Below are 15,083 nucleotides of genomic sequence, written 5' to 3'. Positions count from 1 at the left end.
TTATCTCTGGCAGCGCGTTGGCAGACCAATTTGGCCTCCACGGTCTCATCTGCGATATATCAGAAAGAAACAGTGCGAGAATACAGAGGTCAAAGATGTCAAGCGTGGCTTCGGAATAGCCCGTTGCCCATCAGAACGGGAACCATAAGCTAACCAATCATGATGGCAGCCAGAAGTTCCCGAATGGAATCATCCTATCCTGGAAAGGCTGTAACTTTACAGGACTAGGTAGTGAGTTATTAAAAGCAGTTTTTGTGCAAATAGTGAGGCATTGGTTAGTGTATGTAGGAGAGAGGGGGATTATTTTCCAGTAAAAGTAGACCTTAGACATGGATGTGTGATGTAACCATGGTTTAACATTTATGGATGGGGTTGTAAAAGAAGTGAATAATAAGGTGTTGGAGAGAGAGATCTGTTGTTAAAAGATAAGAAATTTGAGAGTTACCTCAATTTCTCTTAGAATATTCTAAAAAGAAATTGCAAACATTGGAAATTGAAAGAGAACATAGGAAAGAGCAATGTGACGAGGGTAATAAAAATCTGGGCAATGAAAAAAATGAATGTCAGATTGTACGGAGTATGTAAATGTGTTCAGACTTGTCGGTGGATGGTCTATGAAAGAAGAGGTGAACCATAGAATAGAGAAAAAAAGTGGGTGGTGTGTTAAGGCATTTGTGGAGATAAAGAACCTTATCCATGGAAGCAAGAAGGGGAATGTACCAGAGTATAGGAGTACCAACACTGTTATGTGGGTGTGAAGCATAGGGTTTTCAATGTTGTAGCATGGCGGAGGCTGGAAACAGCACAGTTGTGTTTAAGGGCAATATGTTGTGTGAATATTATGTAGAGAATTCGGAGCTTGTATATTATATGTAAGGCTATTGGTTTGGGCACTTAGAAAGGATGGTGTAAAATAGAATGACTTGGAGAGTGTATAAATCTGGGGAGGAGGGGTAGGGATCATCCCAGGAAGGGATGAAGGGAGGGAATGAAGGTGGTTTTGAGTGTTAGAGGTTTGAACTCCCAGCTTGTGTGAGGATAGGATTTTTAGATTTTGCCGCCGAAGCGGCTAGTTTATTGTACATCCCATATCCATCCTGTGGAAGGTAGCTCAAGAATATATGGACACACAAAAGGCCTAAGAACTAGGTCCTAAAAGGGTTAATGGGAGTATATATGATACGAGTGAGTGGAGGTAAGTGGTTATTGTGAACTGATGTGCTGTTGGAGTGTAAGGGAAAGCAATAAGCCAGACTGACGATACAAACTGCAACATCCTCACTCCTCTGAAGGAAGGGTGAACAGGTTGCAGTTGGGAGGGTCCTCTGGCAAGACGGCGATTAAATAAATGACTCTAAATGTGTTTCCTCTTATTTGAGTAAGTTTTACGTATTCGGCACGAAATATATATATATATATATATATATATATATATATATATATATATATATATATATATATATATATATATGTCGTGCCGAATATGTAAAACTGGTCAATTAGCAAGAACTCATTTAAAATTAAATCCTTTCTAAAATTTTCTCTTATACGTTTAAAGATATATATTTTTCATTAATGTTAATGTAAAATTTCATAATTTTGCACCAAAAGAATCTTAGAAAACTTACCTAACCTTATTATAACAAGAACAATTTATTTTAGCCTAACCCAACTAAATATATTTTAGATTTGTTTACAGTAATTTAATACTAAACAAACACAATGAAATTTATTTTTTTCGCTAGGTTCACAATGATTTTGGCGAAATTGTTGCATACACAAATTTTCACTTGTCCTATATGGCAGGATGAGCGTTGCTATTTAAGCCAAGATCGCAACTTCTGCCTATTCGGCACGACATATATAACATATATATATATATATATATATATATATATATATATATATATATATATATATATATATATATATATATATATATATATATATATTATATATATATATATATATATATAAAGAGCAATAGCTCTCTCGGTGCTTCCCTCCAACATCATGTTTATTTATTCATAGAGGACAAAGTGTGTTTTGCCAAATATTAACCTTGAAGATTTGGTGCCCGTGTACATGTTGTGTGTGTGTGTGTGTGTGTGTGTGTGTGTGTGTGTGTGTGTGTGTGTGTGTGTGTGTGCGTGCGTGCGTGTGTGTGTGCGCGTGTGTGCTTATTTCCTTGATTTCTTAATAGCATTTTTTGGGGGGGTTGATGTTCATGTTTTGGACTCTGTCTGGAAATAGACACTGGTAGCAGAGAATTCTTTTTAATACATTACAAATTTTTCCACCCAAGGTTGGGCTTTAATGAATGTCTTGATAAAGCCCTTTATCAGGCTATTAGATACAGCTCAGCCTTGGGCGAAATGTATTAAAAATTATTCTCTTCTACCAGTATCTTTATTTCCACTAGCGACTTTTACCATTGTTGACCTTTCGCCTCTCTGAGAATCACTAATAATTCAATGTTTTTTTTACCAATCTGTCTTCGCAGCTTGTCTCCGCCGTAAGATATTAGACTGGTGACAAATCTCTCGTCCTTAAATTGCCTTGGGTGTTGTAGGTTTGGATTTCATGTTGATGCTGTAAAAATCAGTTTGAGTGCCACTTGCTGTGTACGTTAACCTGATTCAAAACCGTTCTTAAATTTGTCAACGTTGAATACAACTCTGACGCTGTATGATTTATGTGAGCCTTTGTTGACTAGTTCACTAATCTAGCGTAGTTCACTATGTAGACTCGGATCCTACTTTCTTTCCGTGTTATTTGTGTCCTCAATGGTTAGTATACTATTGCGTGTTCTCAGTTTTGTTTACAGGGATCGATTCAGATCTGGCCCCGCTTCCTGCGTAACATCAATAGGCTGTGTTGTCATGGCTTCCTGCGTGAAGTCCGAATTATTCTTGAGGTTCTGTATAATATTTGCCTCTTCTGTTATTAATCTAGTGAGTTGCACCTGCAACCATTATACAGAAAAAAGTGCTCCGTATGGTCATCTGCGTCTATAGGTGTTCTCTTTATCAGAGTAAATGGTCTGGTTATACCGACAAGATATGGTAAAAAGACACTTATATATGCAGATCTTCTTTGGATCTTCTCTAGTTTCTCTGTATATACTTGATCAGGTGCCGGCTTCATGCTGGCGCCACATACTCCAAGATGGGCATAGTGTAAGCTGTGTACGATATTCTAAATGAATCTTTAAGGTTCCTAGAGGAATTTTATCTTCCAGGTGTGTGTTAGTTACAATAGCTATATGTTGTGTTTCAGTATGAGCTCATTTGATTCATAGCTGCTAATGTATTACTATAATTGTATTGAATAGCTAGAGTATGCATCATTCATACTTTATATTGAAGAGCCAGTTAGTTTTACGGGAGTATAAATCTGTAGTCGAGTTTACGTATTGAGTGTTGGGCAGACTCGCCGAAGCACACGGCACGGGGGATGCGTGGACTACGAGGTGGTGGGTCCCCTAGGAGGAACTCTCGTCGCCTGCAGCAGCAGAGACCTCAGGAGGTGGTAGTCGTCCGTGAAGCTACCACCAACACCACTGGCATCGACCCACAGCTTGCAAGACTCCAGGTACTATTTCTTTCCTAGTATGTACAAATGTGAGTCATGATAACTGCTACAATCGTACACACCTCTCAAATATATAAACAAAGAAGAATGCAGTAGTGAATATCAAAATGTTGCCTATGTGTCTTACCTACCAAGAATGCAGTAAATATCCTGTCCCATGCGAATCAACTCCTGTTTGCACCTATTTAAATTTATTTAACCTTCGTTGTAATTTTTTAATGTTAAAACAATGGTGGCAATAATGAGGTGTGTCTCCCCGTGCTGTGCCTTGGAGACTCACGTTCTGTTGAACACTCGATAGTCTATCTTAATTGTTATTATATTCATGGGAAAACAAATCCGCACCGGTTATGCAACCCCTAGGGAATTGGGGTTTAGGGTAAATAAGATTTGATCCATTGAAGAGGAGAATTTCTCCATTTCCTCTAGTCAAGAGTCACCAGCATAAAGTCAGCGTCTTCCCTTTAAGGTACTTTACTGCAGCCTCTTAAAGTGTCATCCACAGGCGGGTGTACACGTAACTAGCCTCACATATCAGGAAGGCCAGGGATCACCTCCCAGCTGTATATAGTTAGGTAGCGTGTTTCCCTTGCCATTAGAGAAAGAAGGCTCGAGCCTTCAATGTTTTATATAATAGCGACAGGTATTGTGTTGCCGAGTGTAAGTTTTATCCACAGCCTCTGCACTAAATTCTACACCGCTTCTTTAACTCCCATGTTGCTTTCTTGTGGTAACAACGTCTCTATTTCTAGCACTCATAGAGTTTTAGGCGACATAAAATCGTTTAATTTAAAAACAATGAAAGAGAAACAATACAGGACCTTCGTGATTTTTTTATATTATTAAAAAACAGTGTGAGTGATCCATCACTAAAGTGTTTGAAATGTTTTCATGATGGTCTAATTGCATATTAAAGTGTCACGTAAACAAAGGTATCACTTGCCTTTATTAACTTGTTGCATATGAAATATATACTTAAAAAAAATCTTGTAATTAAATTGATCTTTGTGACTTGTCATTCTGGCACTTGGTACCTATGGTGTGTCTCGTGACAGTCTATCCCAACGTTCCTGCCCATCATGCGAGGGGCGCTGACGGCACCTTCAGCACGGGACCCTGAGGTACTGGAGAGGCTCCATTCTGGCGCCATGGTGGAGTTGTGTCGACGCTACCAGATCCACCTCTATGCTGCTGCCTCCGCTACCAGCCAACACCAGGACAACCTGTCAACTAAGATCAGGGAGGTCAGTGTACACCCACACTTTACTACATCCTATGTATACTGTTGCATTCTACATTGCAGCTGCTACCAGCGCCATTACCACAGTGTAGGTGGCATAAGTATATTGGGATTATAGATGGTAGGTATAAAGTTCGTCAGGAAACAGGACAAGTGTTTCCTGACGCGGGTCTTAGTCATGTAATGACTCGCAGCTGGAGCTTTTGGTCATCTGACCGAGGCCTTCCACTGGCTTACCGGTCCGGGATTACAGAAGGGAGCGTGCAGGAGAGCAGAGGAATGATTAACGAAATAAAGTAAAAAGGGTGATAAGGGAGAAAAAGTTGATGCAGGAGTTTCATAATGCAAAAACAATGTAAGGAAGGCGGAGGGTGTGGAGAAGAAAAACAGAGATAAAAAGATAGGTGAGGGAGTGGAATAACAGAAGTTCTTTTGGCAGTCTGACAAGGTCGATTAACACTTGCCTGCTAATTTTAAGACTGGCTTGCCATAGGTTCGAACCTTTCACGCGGTGAGTATTGATGGCAGACTGACATGAAGGTTACTCTGAGTCCTAGTGTCTGAACACTGAATGAGTCTCACAACTTTCTGATATATCCCGGGGGTTTTCCACAGATCGAGGCGAGCGTGAGCGGGCTGGTATCGCAGATGACGGAGCGACAGAAGAACTTCGCTCGGTACGCTGAGAAGCTGAGCCAAGTGACGGAGGTAAGCCACGCCCTGGCCCGCTGCCACGCCTCCCTCAACCTCATCCTGGAGAGTCTTGAGACTCTCAACGACTCACTTCCCATCCAGGAGAGACTCGAACCTTTCGTCTGGACGACCGGCTGAGCTGCCACCGGGAAGTGACAAGGATGGAGTAGAGAGCAGAGGGGAAAATATATACAGGACGATGATTTTAGTATGACCTACAATATATCTCAGCGATTTGATCGTTCGCCTTACAATTGAAAGAACCTGGGATTGATTCTCGGGCTAAGCGAGACTTATGGGAAATTCCTCTTGCACCTGCTTCTCTCGCTTCCCTAACAGTAAATTGGTATCTTGAGTGTCAATAGACTGTTGTGGGTTCTATCATGGGGGTGTTAGTATACCTATGATTGGGCTGGGCTTTGAAATGAGCTGAGGTACCATAACAGTTCTTAGCCTGTAGATTCAATGTGCGTAAACAATGCATCTAGTTGAGGAAGAAAAGAAAGTAGGCAAAAAGAAAGAATTGCCGAAGAATGGTTCAGTAGACAGGGAAGAGGGCGGATTAGAAATAAAGAGGAAGAACGAAACAATGTCTGGTGAAGACAAATAAAGGAAGGCAGGGCACAAGAACGAGAGACAGTGAGACGGTAGTATTGAGTAAGGAAGCTGAATGAGGGGGCAAGATATTCAGAATTAGTTGCATAAGAAGGAATGGAAGGAAAGTTGTGAAAAGAAATATAAACAGGAAGAAATAGGTGAAAGTTTACACCTTTAAAAGAGCGAAGGTTGGAGAAGTAAACGGGAAGAATATAAAGAAAACAAAGAGATAGAACAAACGCACAAGTGAAGGAAAAAGTCAAGAGGAAGGCAGGAGGGTGAGCGCATAAGACAATAGAGAGTTGGCAAGACAAAGCAGGTGTAGACAAGCCACGCCAGACATTGTTAGATGTTGATTTGTAACGTGAAGGACGATAGTAAATTAAATATATATGAAACAAGAATATCCACTGTCACCCTCTAGTGACATGGTGACTGTGACCCGAGGGACTGTGATACAATAATGTATTCTAGAGTCTGGACCCAGACTCTAGAATACATTATTGAAGCGATATATTAACAGTAACTACGTGAGTAGTAGCTACATGACCCTGTCGTAATATAACTCGCGTGACTTGTTTGGTGTAGGAACTGGGTCCTCGTCGGAATATAGCTACTGCGAACACTTCTTGTTACAGTAATTGTGGCACGCTTGTGATGTGGCTGTGATCCCTCTCGTGGTATAACTGACTCTCCTGGTATGCTGGTCACCCTATCGTGGTATAACTGACTCTCTTGGTATATTGGTCACCCTCTAGTGGTATAACTCTTCTGGTATACTGGTCACCCTTTCGTAGCATAATTGACTCTCTCCTGGTATGCTGGTAACGCTTTCATGGTATAGAAACTAATCTGGGGGGAAGGGGGGGGGAATCATCATTGACAAAATAAATACATATATAGGGAACAGGATTTTGATTATACACTGTAAGAATAACACCTGCAGAATTCGCTGTATCCTGCAGAATCTGAAACCTAAAAAGTCTCGGCTTCAGTATACTAATATATTGTGTCGAAACAGTTAAACCCCAGGTTGTGCCATAATGGATGTGTTTATTATATAAAGTAGTCTTTAGTATTTATATATAGTTTACACACGAATGTTCGCATTGCAGCAGTCACATGACATAGACCTTTTAGAACCCAACCTCAAACTGATAATAAGAATGAAAGTTTATTTTTCAATATTTAGACAGTTGCTTTTTGTCGATGACACTGTGCTTTTGGAAGATTCTGAAGAGAAGTTGCAAAGAATGTTGGTCGAATTTGAGAGGGTATCTATATGGAAATTAAAAGTGAACATAAGAAAGAGCAAGGTGATGAGGGTAACAAACATAAGAACATAAGAACGAAGGAACACTGCAGAAGGCCTACTGGCCCATGCGAGGCAGGTCCAAGTCTCCTACCGGCTTAAGCCAATGCACCCAACCTAGTCAGGTCAGGTCACATTGACTTAAGGGAGGAACACGGCAACCGACCTGGTAGCACAAGCTATCAGGTCTAACTCACACCCACCCACATCTACTCATGTATTTATCCAACCTATTTTTAAAGCTACACAACGTTCTGGCCTCTATAACGGTACTTGGGAGTTTGTTCCACTCATCCACAACTCTATTACCAAACCAGTACTTTCCTATATCCTTCCTGAATCTGAATTTTTCCAACTTAAAACCATTGCTGCGAGTCCTGTCTAGGCTAGATATTTTCAGCACACTATTTACATCCCCTTTATTTATTCCTGTCTTCCATTTATACACCTCAATCATATTGGAAGGGGGGAGTATGGAAGAAGGTATTATGTTCAGATTATAGATAGTGAACTTGTCGGCAGATAGGTTTATGAAAGATAAAGTGAACCATAGAATTGATGAAGGGAAAAAGTTGGGTGGTGCATCGAGGCAACTATGGAGACAAAAAACGTCATATATGGAGGCAAAAGGGGTAATGTATGAGAGTATTGTAGTACCAACAATTTTATATGGATATGAAGCATGGGTTGTGAATGCTGCAACCAGGAGGAGGCTGGAGGCAGTGGAGAAGTCATGTCTGAGGGCAGTGTGTGGTGTAAATATTATGGTTTGGACATTTATAGAGGTTGGAGCAAAACAGAATGACTTGCAGGGTATATAAATCTGTAGTGAAGGAAATGCAGGATAGGGGTCACCCTAGGAAAGTTGGAGGGAGGGGGTACAGGAGGCTTTGTAAAAAAGGAGTCGAACTTGAGTCCTGGAGGTGGGAAAAATAGTGCCTGTACTTGGGAGGGGTGAAGATTTGTGCGGTTTGAAGAGTCATCTGAACTATAGCATCGGCGCGCCTCTGGCAAGACAACGATGAAGTGAATGATGATGAGAGTGTTTCTTCTTTTTCGGGTCACCCTACCTCGGCGGGAGACTGCCGGTGTTAAAAAAAATAGACACTGGGTAAGTTCAAAACAACGAATGAGCTATAGTGTGTATTATCTAGTTAATAAGAACATAAGAACATAAGAAAGGAGGAACACTGCAGGAGGCCTGCTGGCCCATACTAGGTAGGTCCTTTACAATTCATCCCACTAACAAAACATTTGCCCAACCCAATTTTCAATGCCACCCAAGAAATAAGCTCTGATGTGAAAGTCCCACTCAAATCCAACCCCTCCCACTCATGTACTTATCCAACCTAGATTTGAAACTACCCAAAGTCCCAGCCTCAATAACCCAACTAGGTAGACTGTTCCACTCATCAACTACCCTATTTCCAAACCAATACATTCCTATGTCCTTTCTAAATCTAATCTTTAGATCTTCACACTTGTACTTTTTTTTCAGTACAGATCTCCCTATAGTGTTAGATTTGTACCTGAACTTCATGACATTGATATATTTGTTTTCATTATTTCTTCTTCTCACTCCCCTTGTTGCTCCTGTTGGCAGTTGAAATGTGTGAATTGGGTGCTTTATGCATGCCATGCCTCTTTTCCCGATTTTCTCCTGTTTCATATTCTAGTGAGTGTTTCAATTTTTTTTTTTTACCATCTTTGTTTTTGCTTGAGCATCAAATGGAATTCCCCAAACCTAGCAAGAGGCTGAGCTATGGTGTAGAAGCTTTGTACTGCTTGACAATCAATCTTTACTGAGCACTTTAATATATATATATATATATATATATATATATATATATATATATATATATATATATATATATATATATATATATATATAATATATATATATGTATATATTTATATATATATATTTTTTTTATTTTATCACACTGGCCGATTCCCACCAAGGCAGGGTGGCCCGAAAAAGAAAAACTTTCACCATCATTCACTCCATCACTGTCTTGCCAGAAGGGTGCTTTACACTACTAATATATATATATATATATATATATATATATATATATATATATATATATATATATATACACACAAAAGAATGTTTGAATGTGTTATGAAGGAGGGAATTACAGGAGACTGTAGTTTGTGAACCACCAAAATACTAATATACCATCAAGTAATCACACCGAATACATGGAGGTATTTACTTGTTAAAATAGTCTCTATAACACAGTCTACAATGTGAGTATATCTACGTAAAAGTTTTTGTGTGCGTATGTATATAATATGTGTGTGTGTGTGTCGTTCAGAATAGGTAAAACATGCGATTTTGGCTTAAATAGCAACTCTCTTCTTGCCGAATAAGGCAAGCTAAAATTTGTGTATGCAATAATTTCACAAAAATCGTTCTGAACCTAACGAAGAAAATATATTTCGTTGTTTTTATTGTTAAATTATTGTAAACTGATGTAAAATATATTTAGTTAGATTAGGTTAAATTAAATTGCATTGGTATAAAGTTAGGTAAGTTTTCTAAGGTTCTTATGGCACCAAATTATTAATTTTTACATTAACATAAATGAAAAAATATATCTAAACGTATAAAAGAAAAATTTAGAAAGAACTTAATTTTAAATGAGCTCTTGCTAATTGATCAATTTTACCTATTCGGCACGACAGACACACACACACACGCACACACACACACACACACACACACACACACACACACACACACACACACACACACACACACACACACACACACACACAAATAAATATATATATATATATATATATATATATATATATATATATATATATATATATATATATATATATGTCGTGCCGAATAGGCAGAACTTGCGATCTTGGCTTAAATAGCAACGCTCATCTTGCCATATAGGACAAGTGAAAATTTGTGTATGCAATAATTTCGCCAAAATCATTCTGAACCTAACGAGAAAAATATATTTGATTGTGTTTCTTTAGTACTAAATTATTGTAAACGTATTTAAAATATATTTAGTTGGGTTAGGCTAAAATAAATTGCTCTTGTTATAATAAGGTTAGGTAAGTTTTCTAAGATTCTTTTGGTGCAAAATGAAAATTTTTTTCATTAGCATTAATGAAAAATATATATCTTTAAACGTATAAGAGAAAATTTTAGAAAGGACTTAATTTTAAATGAGTTCTTGCTAATTGACCAATTTTACATATTCGGCACGACATATATATATATATATATATATATATATATATATATATATATATATATATATATATATATGTGTGTGTGTGTGTGTGTGTGTGTGTGTGTTATTTGAGTTGACTTTAAGATATAATTTCATACTTGAGTTGGGTCTGGCAAGGTGATAATTAGTACAGTTATAATGGTTGTAACTTCATATATCAGACCTTCATATTACTGTTGTAATCAACAAATAGTGAACTCCACAAATCATGTGTAATTAGTTAATATTTCTAATTATATAATCATTGCATTAAATAAATATCCGTTCTTCACGACCATGAATAATGTTTATCTAGTATTTAATTTTCCTTTTCTCTTGCATGTATTAGTCAGATAAGTCACATTTTCGTAGGATATATTTTGTTTCTGTGTATTATAGACATATTTACATGAATTAATATGGTAATACCAAAGATTTTTTTTTTTGTTTTTACCAATACTGGTCCATCAGCAGTAGGAGGTCTTATGTAGAATCTGGTCGTGAGGGAGGGGGGGGAGGGGGGCCTGAAACTATGTAAAGGTAATCTTACCTAGTATGTACTAACCTCATCTTTCTTTTAATTTTATCTAATATAATAAGCACTATATCACCCAAAAGGATTTAGTAGGTTTGCAAATAATAATTATAGGTAGCTTACTCCTGCCCAACTTGTTAAGGTCACCCTAAACTGACCTAGTAATATTAAACATCGTCGAAATTTACTAATTTCAGGATGTTCTGGCAGAATTGTTGCCGATAAGCCAAGTTGATAAGTTGTTCTTTAAAAGTATCTAAAAGTAGTTTACAGTAATTATATGGGGAAAATGGAGAGTATGGGGGGAGAAAAAGAGAGGTTAGGATGCTGGTGGATTCCGGAAGGCACAACTGACTACTATCAACAAATTTTGATAGGTTTGTCAGGAAACATGACAAGTGTTACCTGACACGGGTCTTAATCATATGATCCGCAGTTGGAGCTTTTGGTGATCTGACCGAGACCGTCGGCAGGCTTACTGATACACCCTTGAAAAAATATGATTATGATTAGAACCATCAGAGTATAAAAATGTTAATAGGTAAGACAACGTAGGGAGTAAATTCTGTTCTAAGAGGGATAGCTGCATGCTGAATAACGAGCTCTTGATCCAGGGAATTGAGCTACCCTCTTTTTCCTCGAATCAAATCAGATTATCTCCCGTTCCCCAGGCCCTGTATGCCCCATGAATATAATAGGAAAAATGAATGTTTGGTTGAAGTGCATAAGGGTAAGTGGATAAGTGTTTACGAAGTATGTTTATTGGAATAAGTCAGCGCACACTGATGCTGTGTACGTCAAGTGTTTACACTGAACCATATATGTGAACAGTAATTAGACGAGATAGAAGATTTTACGTTGATTTAGAAAAGACACAGTAATGTGGTGGTGTGGCTGGTGTTTTAAATATATGGATCATGTGGTAAGCTGTTAGGGAATGTAGGAGAGGATAATGTTTTCCCTGTAACTGTAACAGTGGATCTTAGTCAAGGATGTGTGTCATGTCAAATGCTATTTTAATGGTGTAAGAGAAGTGAGTGCTAGAATGTGGAAAGATATGCAAATTTGACAGATAATGAATCGGATATGAAGTGGGAGTTGTCATCGTTGCTGTTGGTTGTTGTTAAGGTGGTGTGTGGGCAGTGTGACGACAGGTGGTTACACAGGGGCAGTGTGACGACAGGTGGTTACACTGGGGCAGTGTGACGACAGGTGGTTACACTGGGGCAGTGTGACGACAGGTGGTTACTGGGGCAGTGTGACGACAGGTGGTTACTGGGGCAGTGTGACGACAGGTGGTTACACTGGGGCAGTGTGACGACAGGTGGTTACTGGGGCAGTGTGACGACAGGTGGTTACACAGGGGCAGTGTGACGACAGGTGGTTACACAGGGGCAGTGTGACGACAGGTGGTTACACAGGGGCAGTGTGACGACAGGTGGTTACACAGGGGCAGTGTGACGACAGGTGGTTACACTGGGGCAGTGTGACGACAGGTGGTTACTGGGGCAGTGTGACGACAGGTGGTTACTGGGGCAGTGTGACGACAGGTGGTTACACTGGGGCAGTGTGACGACAGGTGGTTACACTGGGGCAGTGTGACGACAGGTGGTTACACTGGGGCAGTGTGACGACAGGTGGTTACACAGGGGCAGTGTGACGACAGGTGGTTACACAGGGGCAGTGTGACGACAGGTGGTTACACAGGGGCAGTGTGACGACAGGTGGTTACACAGGGGCAGTGTGACGACAGGTGGTTACACTGGGGCAGTGTGACGACAGGTGGTTACTGGGGCAGTGTGACGACAGGTGGTTACTGGGGCAGTGTGACGACAGGTGGTTACACTGGGGCAGTGTGACGACAGGTGGTTACACTGGGGCAGTGTGACGACAGGTGGTTACACTGGGGCAGTGTGACGACAGGTGGTTACACTGGGGCAGTGTGACGACAGGTGGTTACACTGGGGCAGTGTGACGACAGGTGGTTACACTAGGGCAATGTGACGACAGGTGGTTACTGGGGCAGTGTGACGACAGGTGGTTACACTAGGGCAGTGTGACGACAGGTGGTTACACTGGGGCAATGTGACGACAGGTGGTTACACTGGGGCAGTGTGACGACAGGTGGTTACACTGGGGCAGTGTGACGACAGGTGGTTACACTGGGGCAGTGTGACGACAGGTGGTTACACTGGGGCAGTGTGACGACAGGTGGTTACACTGGGGCAATGTGACGACAGGTGATTACACTAGGGCAATGTGACGACAGGTGGTTACTGGGGCAGTGTGACGACAGGTGGTTACACTAGGGCAGTGTGACGACAGGTGGTTACACTGGGGCAATGTGACGACAGGTGGTTACACTGGGGCAGTGTGACGACAGGTGGTTACACTGGGGCAGTGTGACGACAGGTGGTTACACTGGGGCAGTGTGACGACAGGTGGTTACACTGGGGCAGTGACGACAGGTGGTTACACTGGGGCAGTGTGACGACAGGTGGTTACACTGGGGCAATGTGACGACAGGTGGTTACACTGGGGCAATGTGACGACAGGTGGTTACTGGGGCAGTGTGACGACAGGTGGTTACACTGGGGCAGTGTGACAAGTGGTTACACGGGCAATGTGACGACAGGTGGTTACACGGGCAGTGTGACGACAGGTGGTTACACTGGGGCAGTGTGACGACAGGTGGTTACACTGGGGCAGTGTGACGACAGGTGGTTACACTGGGGCAGTGTGACGACAGGTGGTTACACTGGGGCAGTGTGACGACAGGTGGTTACACTGGGGCAGTGTGACGACAGGTGGTTACACTGGGGCAGTGTGACGACAGGTGGTTACACTGGGGCAGTGACGACAGGTGGTTACACTGGGGCAGTGTGACGACAGGTGGTTACACTGGGGCAGTGTGACGACAGGTGGTTACACTGGGGCAGTGTGACGACAGGTGGTTACACTGGGGCAGTGTGACGACAGGTGGTTACACTGGGGCAGTGTGACGACAGGTGGTTACACTGGGGCAGTGACGACAGGTGGTTACACTGGGGCAGTGACGACAGGTGGTTACACTGGGGCAATGTGACGACAGGTGGTTACACTGGGGCAATGTGACGACAGGTGGTTACTGGGGCAGTGTGACGACAGGTGGTTACACTGGGGCAGTGTGACAAGTGGTTACACGGGCAATGTGACGACAGGTGGTTACACGGGCAGTGTGACGACAGGTCGTTACACTGGGGCAGTGTGACGACAGGTGCTTACACGGGCAGTGTGACGACAGGTGGTTACACTGGGGCAGTGTGACGACAGGTGGTTACACTGGGGCAGTGTGACGACAGGTGGTTACACTGGGGCAATGTGACGACAGGTGGTTACACTGGGGCAATGTGACGACAGGTGGTTACTGGGGCAGTGTGACGACAGGTGGTTATACTGGGGCAGTGTGACGACAAGTGGTTACACTGGGGCAATGTGACGACAGGTGGTTACACGGGCAGTGTGACGACAGGTGCTTACACGGGCAGTGTGACGACAGGTGGTTACACTGGGGCAGTGTGACGACAGGTGGTTACACTGGGGCAGTGTGACGACAGGTGGTTACACGGGCAGTGTGACGACAAGTGGTTACACTGGGGCAATGTGACGACAGGTGGTTACACTGGGGCAATGTGACGACAGGTGGTTACATGCGCAGTGTGACGACAGGTGGTTACACTGGGACAGTGTGACGACAGGTGGTTACACTGGGGCAGTGTGACGACAGGTGGTTACACTGGGGCAGTGTGACGACAGGTGGTTACACTGGGGCAGTGTGACGACAGGTGGTTACACTGGGGCAATGTGACGACAGGTGGTTACACTGGG

At 41.8% G+C, this 15,083-nt stretch overlaps 1 protein-coding gene and 1 long non-coding RNA gene across 3 annotated transcripts in view; one reads left to right on the top strand and one right to left on the bottom strand.

Moving 5' to 3' along the window:
- Positions 1-8,887, top strand: part of BORCS5 (BLOC-1 related complex subunit 5) — a 77,343-nt gene extending 68,456 nt beyond the window's left edge. For both annotated transcript variants that reach the window (XM_053773421.2, XM_070087113.1), the window contains 3 exons: positions 3,431-3,594; positions 4,650-4,838; positions 5,450-8,887. In XM_053773421.2, coding sequence (XP_053629396.1) covers positions 3,431-3,594; positions 4,650-4,838; positions 5,450-5,665 — 569 coding nt within the window. In that variant the 3' untranslated portion in view covers positions 5,666-8,887. The remainder of the gene's footprint in view (positions 1-3,430; positions 3,595-4,649; positions 4,839-5,449) is intronic.
- LOC138853023 (uncharacterized) overlaps positions 8,859-15,083 on the bottom strand; it is a 122,033-nt gene continuing 115,808 nt past the window's right edge. The window contains exon 2 of the long non-coding RNA XR_011392263.1: positions 8,859-8,901. This is a non-coding gene — a long non-coding RNA (uncharacterized lncRNA). The remainder of the gene's footprint in view (positions 8,902-15,083) is intronic.

The sequence above is a fragment of the Cherax quadricarinatus genome, chromosome 1, assembly GCF_038502225.1.
Source record: "Cherax quadricarinatus isolate ZL_2023a chromosome 1, ASM3850222v1, whole genome shotgun sequence".
Lineage (NCBI taxonomy): Eukaryota > Metazoa > Arthropoda > Malacostraca > Decapoda > Parastacidae > Cherax > Cherax quadricarinatus.
The sequence above is the reverse complement of the archived record's forward strand: the minus strand, read 5'-3'. Positions and strand labels throughout refer to the sequence as shown.